General features: G+C 41.1%; 1 protein-coding gene across 7 annotated transcripts in view; it reads right to left on the reverse strand.

Moving 5' to 3' along the window:
* TRAPPC8 (trafficking protein particle complex subunit 8) overlaps nt 1-7,610 on the reverse strand; it is a 53,898-nt gene extending 46,288 nt beyond the window's left edge. For 2 of the 7 annotated variants that reach the window (XM_067290420.1, XM_067290418.1), the window contains exons 1-2: nt 7,304-7,607; nt 1,410-1,604 (exon numbers count right to left, since the gene is read on the reverse strand). In XM_067290420.1, the coding sequence (XP_067146521.1) occupies nt 1,410-1,604; nt 7,304-7,460 (352 nt within the window). In that variant the 5' untranslated portion in view covers nt 7,461-7,607. Of the gene's footprint in view, nt 1-1,409; nt 1,605-2,163; nt 2,189-7,303 lie in introns of those variants that run through there. The other 5 variants (XM_067290421.1, XM_067290419.1, XM_067290423.1 and 2 more) reach the window with 4 other exon arrangements.
* Nucleotides 7,611-11,495: the final 3,885 nt, after the last annotated feature.

Here is an 11,495-nt window from a genome sequence, read left to right on the forward strand (position 1 = left end):
AAATGCTCTAACACAGTTTGGGGGGGGGGGGGAGGGGGAGAAAGGAAGTTTCTTGAGTTCATTTTCTGCTTTACTTTCTACTGTATTTCCTATCTGACAAGCTAAGGACTTTGTCATGTCCTGCTAGAACGTAATGGATCCAAGTTTCATCATCAAAAACACTCTGCTAAAGCCCTATGAAGAGGTACAAAATTACCAAATTGTTGCACGATTTTGTCCCCAAGTATGATCTTAAATAGAGATTACACTGTTCTCCTGCTGTCAAGAAAGCACATGTCCAGTCTGAGTGGAAATAAGAACCTAACTGTTGAGAGACAGCAGAGATCTAAAGATAGTCAAGGATGATAACTAGTACACCTGGGGCTCAAGCAGCAAATAGGGAAGACAAAGATGAGGCCTATTTGCTTGCACCACTACACAAAGAATGGCTTGATAAAGTCATTTTTCCCCCCTCTTCCACTACATCACTTCTAAGTTGAAGCTGTTTAAAACATCATGGAAGATTTCTGACTCCTAGAAATTGGAAACCCCTAACAATTCAAGCAGACTTTACCTCTTCAAAATTTTTTTCACATAAAAAAGACATTAAGCAGAGAACCAATTCCACAGATAAGCGGGGCATGGAACCTATGAAGGGAGGCTGTAGTTTCCACTAGCAGCTCTCAAAAATTAGAATTTTAATAGTAAAGTGAAATATTAAGTCTCTCAAGTCTTTTCCATCAGCTTGAAGATGTGGCTTGTAAATCAGGGATTGAAGATGTACAATTTTGATTTTTTTCATATTCACATATCCAAAAAATCAACATACAATGCTACTACATCTACTTTTAATCCTCATGAATTTAGCAGGTATGTATAATTTACCAGGCATATATAAAAAAACCTGTCATTCTTTTGTTATAGCAGAGCCAAATTCCTTAAAGCATGCCAAACTAAGTATAATGAATTACTCATGTTTAAACAGGACAATTCATACATGCTTTAGATTAAGTATGTACTCAAAGGCTTTAGTGGATTAGTGCTTTAATTGGGAGGAGTTTAATCTTCTCAGCTCTCAAGATCATGTATCAACTTTTTTCAGATCTCCAAGGAATAAAACATTGCAAATACTTTTTCATCTTTAGAATATTCTAACTATTGTGACAGTGAAATATGAACCACTGAGTTTCATGGCAAAACCACTTTTTATGACCACCTTATGAACTCTATGCATTAAGCGATGAGTAAGAAGACAACTAAAACAAAACCAGGATGACTGACTTTAAAGTAAAGCTATACATTAGTACCAATATTGTAAGTAAATTCTGATATATTTATCTGATTCAGATCAGGTGTAACAGGTTGCTATCTCAACTTTGTAATAAAAAGCTCTAGTTTAAACTACAGAAAAATACAATATCATTACATACCACTAATGTTGAGATCATAATCTCCAGCTGTGATCACATTAGCTACTAGTCCTTCAGCAGGCTGGCTGACAGATACAACATCATTCAAAAGCTTTCGAATGGCACCTGGCTGAGGTGGGTGAGTAATAATGTTGTTCACAGCAATCTTCAGATTTTTAATTATGTGAAGCTGATTATTAGGATCTCTCATGTGAACTAAAAAAGAAAAAAAATAGGCTTTGTTAAGCAGTAAAATAGAAAGAGTTAAAACAGTTACCATAAATTAGCTTTTCTTTCATGGACTTCTGTTTTATTTTAAAGATATACTTACTTAGCTAAACCTGTCAATCATCAGTTTTAGAATACAACCCATAATACTTGAGTATCAAAAAAAAGAGGAGTGAACAAAAGGAAGGAGAAATTACTTCATTTTTTGCATTAACAAATTCCATATTAGGCTTATTTAGACAAACTGATGAAAGTGAAAGTAGGTTCTTAATTTATAAGACTATCCACTCAAAATGGGTAGCAAAGTACTCATAAAACCCATACCCAACTACACTGCTCCACAACCTCTTCCTTGGGGAACACACACAACTTGCACTGAAAGCTTGTAATAGTCATACGGATGTCACTGTTAACATATCATGTTCCAAAGAGTCTGACAGAAAATTCCAGTACATAATAATAGCAGTCAATAAATTCAACAGGGATAGCACAGGATTACTTCATCCAAATGAACATTTCCTTTATTTAATACTATAAACATTATTACCTTAGGTTTTTAAGAACTGCTTTCAGAACTCCCCTGTTCTCCAAAAGATATCACACAAGTTACAACGCTGGATCTGCTCCATGATTTTTCAGATCAGTTTCCCCATTTCAAGCCACAAACACCAATCAAATAAGCCAGGCAATAAGTGCAGGCAGGATATATTGGGTATGTCTACCTAAGCTATTTTGTGTGACCACATGCCCCACAGTACAGCTCTAGACCACTTTGCACTCACACAAATCACTGTACACTGAAGGCATACAGAGGACAGCATGAAGGAAGATTCTTGTTCTTCTTCTAGTCTTGCAGCTAACCACAAGATTTACACCATGAAGGTCTGAAATTGAGTCTTCAGTCTCCCAGCCGGGAGAGTTTCAAACCTTTTCTCCAAGTCTCTTCAGAAGTAACAACCACACAAATAGGACTACATGGGTCTATAGTCTTAGCTGTTAATGCAGCTGGCACTGGCATAGTTCTACCCTCCTCAGGCTCATGACCACTCCCAGCCCTTAAGCTAGCACTGAAATTCACAGTAACGTGCAGTGAAGCAGTTCAGAGAGATGATTCTGGCAAAAATAACCCAAAAATCCAGAAGAAATTTTTAGCCCACATCAGTTCCTTGAACTGGAGCCATGTGATGAGCTTTCAACACAAAGGTGGGCAATTGTGCAGGCTCAACCTAGTAGATCCAGTTTGGCACATCCAGCAGAAAACTGATCCTGGAGGATAAAAATGAAAAGATTTTTTTCATCTGATCGGCTAACCAGATTGATCAATCTTAGGATCAAATGCAAAGTAAGTGGCAGGAACAAACAGCCCACAAGGGTGGGCAAAACAAGCTTTTTAGAAAAGGAAGTTTGTCTTTACCAGTGTAGCTATAAAAAAAAAAAAAAAAAAATCAAGACTCATCGTTGCTGACTCACCTAAAACACAATAGCCATCAATAATGAAGATCTTGCACACTGCCATACAGGATGCAGATGATACTTCTGGCATGCCTGCAATGAACTAGCTAAGGACTGACATAAAGGACATACTCGGTATACCACAAAAGTCTTGCCTTAATCCCTAGTAAAGATCTACTATTGTTACATATTTCCTTAAAGTATCTGTAAGATTATTTTGGAAGGTATTCTGCCAAGAGAGGAAGGAGTAATGTGAAATAGAACAATATCCTTCACATCAAAAGTGAAGAATATTCAAAATGATCCCACTGTTGGCTAAAATACTCATGCACAAGGAATCCCTAACATGAAACTAAGTTCACTGAATAAATACAGTGTTCCCATTATACTTCCAGCAGATATTTAAATTCAAGACTTAGAAGAATGAAATATACAGTTGTCAGAAACTTATTTTTTTTAAATAAGAAATATAAAACCCTCTGGTTCAAGAGCAACCAAGACTGTTAAATTGACACCTGCTAGTTGAATTATAGACAGTAATCCTCTCCCCACCTCCAAGACAATATTAGTTCAAATGGTATTTTTGAAAACTTGTTAAAAAATGAGAGGCTGTATTAAAGAAAACCTCCATTCATAATACATACATTTGTTTAATTAGCCACCAATTGTTACTAGCACACACTATACTTATGAAAAACCACTGAACCTTCTGAATAAATGTGAAGGTATAAAATCTATGACATGCTTTCAGTTTACTATATCAGAAAAAAAAAGTTTGTGAAGGGTTTGCTTTGTTGGTGGGGTTTTTTGGGGGGCGGGGCAGGGGGGAAGAGGGTTGTTTGCTTTAAGTCAAGACTTGCAGAGACAGTAAAGTTGCTCTCACCATTTTTTAATCATTTCTTCTTCAACAACTGAAAGCAACTTCCTTAAAGTCAAAAATGCTAGAAATTATGGTAAGGAACACTTTAAACTTGTGCTCAGAATTTTCTACCATCACAATCTGCCATACTGCACAAGTATTTTTGGTTACACTAACAGTGGTAAGTAATTCACAGGCAAAAGTTGATTAGCAGATTAGGTACCTGGTGCAGATGCCCCTACACCTATAATAAATACAGTTGTAGAGTTCTACTTGAGACTAAATGTAATCCGGTCTCATTGGACTGAAATTTCAAGCAGCACATGGTTCAAAGCTACCTGAAGAATCAAACAGCAATCTGGGCCTTTACATCTCTGTTACGGTGTAGAGGACAATTGGTGCACACAGTGCAAAGCTTTCAGCTTAGCTTCTGTTTATCAACTGTTTAGCACATCAGTTAGGAGATTTGCTTCAGAACTACACTGCTTCTCCAAACTAGAATACTGACAAAGATGCAGTATTTAGTCAGCTCATAAGCTATGCAAGTCCTAGACTTCAGAGAAAAACCTGTACTGTAACCAGGCTCAGAGTGTAGCAAACAGGTGACTGAACTCTTCAGACCACACATGTTGCTTCCTCAGCTCCTTATGATTTGAAGTTTGCATGAATACAAGAGACAGCTAATTTCCAAAGAGATGAGATACAAATTAACCCAATTTTACATTAAAAACTCGGTGAGGTCACCACTAAATAAAGGCAGGAATGCCAATTCACAAAAACACCCACCCACACGATATTCCCTTCTCCTGTAGGGAAAAAAAGTGCTTAAAACTGAAGCTACCAAACCAACTATGAGCAATACAACACACCACAGTTGTGCAGGCTATACAGATGCATGCATATATATATATATACACACACACACACAAACACACATCCTGCTGTTCTACAATCAGATCATTAATCATGCCTCTCTTCCTCTCAATTGGACATTGCATGCACCACAAAAATTTTAATGACAAGTCTGATCAAACCTATGAATGTACAATTAAGAACCTATCCTATGTTTCCAGGGTCTTCCGCAGGGGATACAATTAACAGTGTCACTTGCTATGATTGTAAGTGTAGCAGTGCTTGCACCAATTGTGATAAACTAAGTTTCCCTATCATAAAGCCCCGCAAATTCTGGAGCTACAAAAATTGTTTGCCATTATACAAACTTAACAAGAAGCTTTACTGCACTGACCTGTCCTTCCGCCTGAATCAAATGCCTAGTACTGCTTTTCCTACCCTCATGCACACTGACTTTCATGACAAGGAGAAGTTACTTACAGTGTGCAATAATATGTTTTCCATTAAACTAGAAGTCACTCTTGCAGTGCAGAACTGCAGTCAAGCTTGCAGTCTACTGAATCAGAATACATAGAAAATAGCGTAGCAACAAAACCCACTGTTACGATCTTCAACTTCTCAGTTCTCTGACCCATGAGTCAGGTTTTGAATAGGATAGTTTAAGACTGTCCAAACCTAGAGAGAACAGGAAGAATGCTGTTTCTTAAAGACTCCCCATGACACAGTCACAGCTATGAAACTAAGAGATGAAAACTGTATCACTGGCATTTAGAACACGTTCATGTGGGTGTTCATTTATATTACTACATCATGGAGCTTAGAGAAGGGAAATTACAGAAACATCAGAAGTTACAGAGAAGTTACTGAAATCAAATAGCAGTGCTTTTCTACAGAATTTATAGAACAGTACAGAAATTCACAATCAGTCTCTCAAGAAGTAAGATAAAAATCTTATGTCGTACAGAGGGAGGGAGTCTGATCTTTAGCCATTTTAAAGGAGAATGAAGACTAATTTTGTTTATAAGCATGTTATATTATGGCACTTTTAATCCTGAAGTCTCTTCAGCATTTCCTGTGTAAGTTCCTTTACTGTTACAACGGTGAGAACAAAAATAGTTACAACTAAGTGACAACAGTAAATATTCTTCAGAATGAATGCTTCATTCTGAATTGACAACCTGGTTACTTTTACTAAATGAATTTTGAAAGCTTTTTGCTAAAGAATCTAAAGAGATGTTTAAGTAATCTGAGAATTTCAAGGATTTGAGGTTCTGCATTATTATTTTCATTTGTACTGTATTTTCATGTAGCTCATGAATACTGCTAAAGAACAAAGCAGAAAAACTTATAAAGAAGTTATGGTTAAATATGATTAATAAGCTGCTAAGACTTGCAGCAGAATCAAGACAGATGTCAACACATACCAGCTTTTAAGTTGGCGCCATTCAGCTAAACAGCAATGCAAAAGTTCAACTGAAGTGACAGTACAAGCTTAATTTTCTTGAAATGTTCCCTCAACATAAGACAGCAAGAGACAAATCTCTTTGAGCTGAGTGCCTGCCAGAAACCAAATCTGACAAATACCACTGCATTGCTATTCTGTTGAGGAGTTCTGCACTTCTGTTCTGATTACTGTTCAGCATGCTGTTCTAATGAGCAGTATCTTAAAAAGCACAGCTTAGTGGTGTTTTTTTTTTTTTTTTTTTTTTTTTTTTTTTTTTTTTTAAGTATTACAGTGAAAGAATCTTACTGTTTCTCTAAGGGAGTCAACTTCCAGTTTTGCTAGTATTTTACATAGTCATTTTATCACTATGTCACATAAGCAGTTCATTCCTTCTGTTTGCACAGGTCCTACACACAGAAATAACAATAAAGCCACATTTGACAGAACTACAAGGGAGAGAAGACAGAGACTTACAGCTGAAATTACAGTTAACACTCTAAAAGATTACTCATACTTTCAGTAACTGGTTCCTTTTAACAGCCCTACCACAAGTGCAAAGTCAAAAAGAGCCATAGCAAAAGTTCCTGGTATAAGTATTTGTGAAGCAACAATGAAACGTTAGGAAGAAAAAAAAAAAAAAACGGATAGGAAGAGCCACACATAAAGACACCTTTCCCTTCAGCCTTTTGTGATGTCTCCAAGAGCAGCCTAACGCTCATGGCTCCCCAGGGAAAAGGGGATCAAATAAAATTAGACAGACTTACGAGTCACCCCAGGCAACCCCGGCAAACTCGCGTCTCTGCAGAGCCTGTCATGACACCAGCCCTGGCCAGCAGCTGGCCCGGCCGCCGCCGCCCTGGCCAAGGCGCAGGGGTCTCACCTGCCTCCCCCTCTTCGGGCAGCCGCGGCAGGACAGAGGAGGGGCGGCGACGGCCCCGCCAAGCCCAGACGGGCGAGACCCCCTCGCCGCCCCGGCCCCGGGCCTGGCCCGCCGGCCGCTGACCGGGCCGGCAGGGCGGAAGGCGGCGCCGTCGCCTCCCCGCCCCTGCGTAAACAAGCGGCCCCGCTCCCGGCACCGACCTTCCGAGGTGAGGCGGCAGAAGGGCTTCACCAGCTCGGCGAAGCTCAGGTTGTTCTTGCGGGTGAGTCTCTCCGCCTCCTCGCTGCACAGCGCGGCCACCAAGGGCACGAACGAGTCCTGGATGAACTCCTGCACCGACTGCACGCACTGGGCCATCGCCGCCGCCCGGGGGCCCCAGCCGGCCCCGCCACCTTCCTCTCCTGCCCGCCCCGCCGGCTGCCTGCCCGATCGCCGCCACGGCCTGCCCGCAGCTCCCGCGCCAGCCGCCGCCTTCCCGCGCGCTGTCGCTACCGCTGCCTCCGCCGCGGCCGCTCAGCAACCGCCCGTCGCCGCCATGTCGCGCCTAAGCCGAGCCCATCAGGTAGCGCCCGCTCCCGGCAGCCCCCGCGCTCGCTCATGTGATTGGGCGACAGGGGCGGGGCTGCGCTGAGGAAGGGGCGGGGCGGGGCGGGGCGGGGCGGGGCGGGGCGGGGCGGGGCGGGGCGGGGCGAGCCGAGCCGAGCCGAGCCGAGCCGAGCCGAGCCGAGCGGCCTCGTGGCCGTTGGGGCGTTCTGAGGGCGCGGGAGCCGCTGCCAACCACCGCCCCCTCCGGCGGGCGCCTCCCGGGGCCTCTCACAGCGGAGCCGGCGGGGAGGGACTGGCTGACACCGCCTCTCCTGCGCCCCGCCTCGGGGCAGCGCCGCCGGGGGTCAGGCACAGCGGGACCGGCCTGGCTGCGGGCCGGGACTCTGCAGGCCAAGCCTGCTGGGGGGGGCAGAGCGCGAGCGCGGCGGGGCGAGTTGGCCAGCGGAAGAATTGGTTATTATTGACTAGGTGCGAGGAAAGAGGAAGGCTGGATCAGTCATGCTTTTGCAGAGCAAAGCTCGGCACTGGCAGTTCTGCTTTTTTTTAGTGCAGAACTACTACTAGAACAGTTTTGGAGGTTATTTAACAAAAAATAGCCACAATGGTTAAAAAGTGAAGAATTGTTTGGGTTTCTGTAGCATGCAATGTGGCTTCATTTTTGAGACTTGCCCATTAAGGCATGGTATTATAGCAGGCCCAGCTTTTGCATCTGTGGCCTGGGTGAGGATGGATGACGTGGCAGGAAGACAACAGTGATGATCAGTGGTGATGAAAAATTAGTAAATTTTGAATATGTTCTCACCGAGTACTGTAGTAGGGTGAGGTTTTAACATGCTGTCAGGGAGAGTCCTCAGGATGGAGCTTGTAAACAAGACTAGAAAGTGGCAAGAAGCCAAGCTTCACCATTTCTGCTGCTGCCAGAATTACTGTTTATGCACAGCTAATTACCCTGGTAAATCTTCGTGTATAAGAATCTTTAAAAAGCAAAAGGAAGATGAGGTTATTTTTATGGTAGCTACTGCAGAATCAATATATCCTAATTGGAAAACAAATAAAACTCAGAAAAAAAAAAACTAATTGTCCTCCCTAACAAATTTAGTAATTTGGGAAACACTGTTAAATATATGAATTGGGTCAGCAGCTTACTCTGTGAATGAAAAATTGGTTGTTAATTCAATGTAGGCAGCAAGAAAAAGCCATAGTCTCACTCTTATTAATTACATAGGCTAGAGTACTGACCGTCTTTCAGTCCCAGGAATGTTACCCAAAAGTGACTAAATATTGGGGGGGGGGGGGGGGGGGAATTTTGGCTTCAGTAGATTTTTAGAACAAGTCAAAGACCAACATCCTGCAAACATCTGTGGCTTGTCCACATTTGGAAATTCACAGAAGAGCTATTCCAAAGTGATGTTTCAGAGAGATTTTAAAATACGGCTTGCACACTGACACTCTGAAGCAACAGTGCTTCTTCCCCCTTCCACTTAATCCTTTACTTCAGAGCACTTTATGCATTACATCCAGTAGATTGAAGTGAATCAGAAAAAGTCCCACTGCTGTCCACAAAGGCATTGACATTAACAATTATTTTTAAAATCTGTTCCAGAAAAAAAAAAGATACTGTGTTTACCTGCTTTCACAAAAGTGAATATGAACAATAAAAAATACCAATGCCAACCATCATTTGTCTTTCTAGAAGAGATTCAGTTTCTGTTTACTTGTTACTCTCCAATCAGGGAGTATATCACTATTGGTGATCATTGGTAGCCATTACAGGATGTGAAATCAAAATTTATTTTGTTGCTTTCAGAGCAAGATTTGTAAATGTTTTCTTATTAGAGTAACCGTGCATTCTAAATCTACACTTGTGTGCTCAAAGTATATTTTCAGTGTATGAAAACACCTTGTATACATTTTCTCTTTACCCAGCATTAGAAATTTTGTCCTTAGAGTTTACTTCTTTGATGATAGTAACAGTTCTCTTCCAGTATGACTTTGTCCAAAGGACTGATTCTGTTATACTAGTTTTGTATAACTGCACAATCTCCTGATTTGTGTTATAGTAAGACGAGTTAGTGTTTTCCCATGACCTATAATTTTAGATTCAGGCTCTGACTTGTCTGCCCTACTAATGAGAGATAAACAACCCCCCGTCTTCAATAAACACAGCAACTCAGCATGTTGTATCCCAGATTTGTTGCTAAAAATAGTGTAGTTAAAGAGGATTCAAATAACATTAAATTTATGTACAAGGCAGAAGACACATTAGGAGGGATATATTATATCATTAGTAATTAATTTGCATTGTTCCCAAGCCTGGCAATTTGTGCACAATATTTTGCTTTTAAAGTCTCACAGTCTCCTAGTAGGTGCGATGAACAGTGGACAGAAGTACAAAGGGACCTAGTAATAAGAAATTGTGAATTCATGATTTAGCCATCTGACTGATTTAACTGAAAATACTTTTTTTTTTTTAAGGAGGAAGAGATGGGTCAAAAGAAACAACAGGTGAACAGAGGAAAAGAAGCGAGATTTTGTGTAGTATAGGGTGGGACAGGGGAGTCCTGAAAAGAATAGAAAAATAGAAACCAAATAATAAGAGGGAATGTCTTCAATAGACCAGAACAAAAAATCACCAAGACAGAAAAATATGTCCACAGTTTAAATTGTAAAAAAAATGGATGCTACTGTATCACTTGGGCCTGATAGCTCTTAGCCTCTACTCTTCTGCTTCTCTGCCACTGGCTGGAGTGCTCTGTTACTCCTTTGGGCTAGAAGCTTTCCAGGCTTAGAAACTCTGCGATTCCTCTGTGCGGATCACCCAGCCAGAGACCATGGAGCTTACCAGTGCACTGAGCCACTGCTGTTGAGGCAGATGACTTGAAAGGGGATTCTTCAGCTGTTAACAAAATAACACAGGTATTATTGGGCAGACTTAATGCAGAGGAAAAGATAGAATTGCAAATGCTGAAATCTGAAATTGAATCCAGTGTTTTCATTTGCAATTATTCAAATATGTAACATGCCTATTTCCCTATGAGTTACAGGTTAAACCATATTCTTGAAAATTTATATCATGGACTCCCAATTCCCTGCAAACTTAAATGCCAGTTTTGTGGGTTTGCTCAGTGTTTTTGCAGAGTTACAAAAGAGATGTTTTCCACAGTAACATATCCCAGCATAACTTGAAGTTTTTAACAAAATAAGAATAACTTGAATAATAATAACTTGAAGGTTTTAAGATTTAGCTAAAATTATACAAAAGGCTGCATATTTATCCTTTTTTTTTTTTAATAAACCAAACTGAAGGTGCAACATGCACAAATCATTGCAAGTTAAACATCAGTGCATATTTACAGCTAGTTTGCTGTCTTGCGGTAACTCCTCAAGGTTAATCCAGCAAGCAGAATACTCAGCTTTCGGTCTTGCTTATGGCCCTCTCAGGTCTTCTGGATAATGTGATCATCGGTGTTAGCTGGTCTGCCTCAGAATCACTGCTATGGGCAATCAGCTGCTACCATAGTCTCCTCAGTCTGCCATGCATAATTTGCCCTCTTAGTCTCACTGCCTTCCACAAATCAGGAAAAGCTCTTGAAATACCCTTCAGCAGCTTGCAAGACATCTACCTTGGTTAAAAAAAAAAAAAAAAAAGCCACAAGCAAAACCAATTCATCTTATCCTGAATCAATGACTTGGCACTAGCAAGTAGCAAGAACAGATAGCAGCAGTGTTCTGGCAGCCTAAGAACATTGCCCAAATGGAACTCACATTTTTTCAAAAGACCATGAAAAACCAATCCTGAAAGAAGATGAACACAGCAGGGCAGTAAGAACTGTGCCACAGGCCTCA

Source organism: Apteryx mantelli, chromosome 2, assembly GCF_036417845.1.
Source record: "Apteryx mantelli isolate bAptMan1 chromosome 2, bAptMan1.hap1, whole genome shotgun sequence".
Taxonomy (NCBI): domain Eukaryota; kingdom Metazoa; phylum Chordata; class Aves; order Apterygiformes; family Apterygidae; genus Apteryx; species Apteryx mantelli.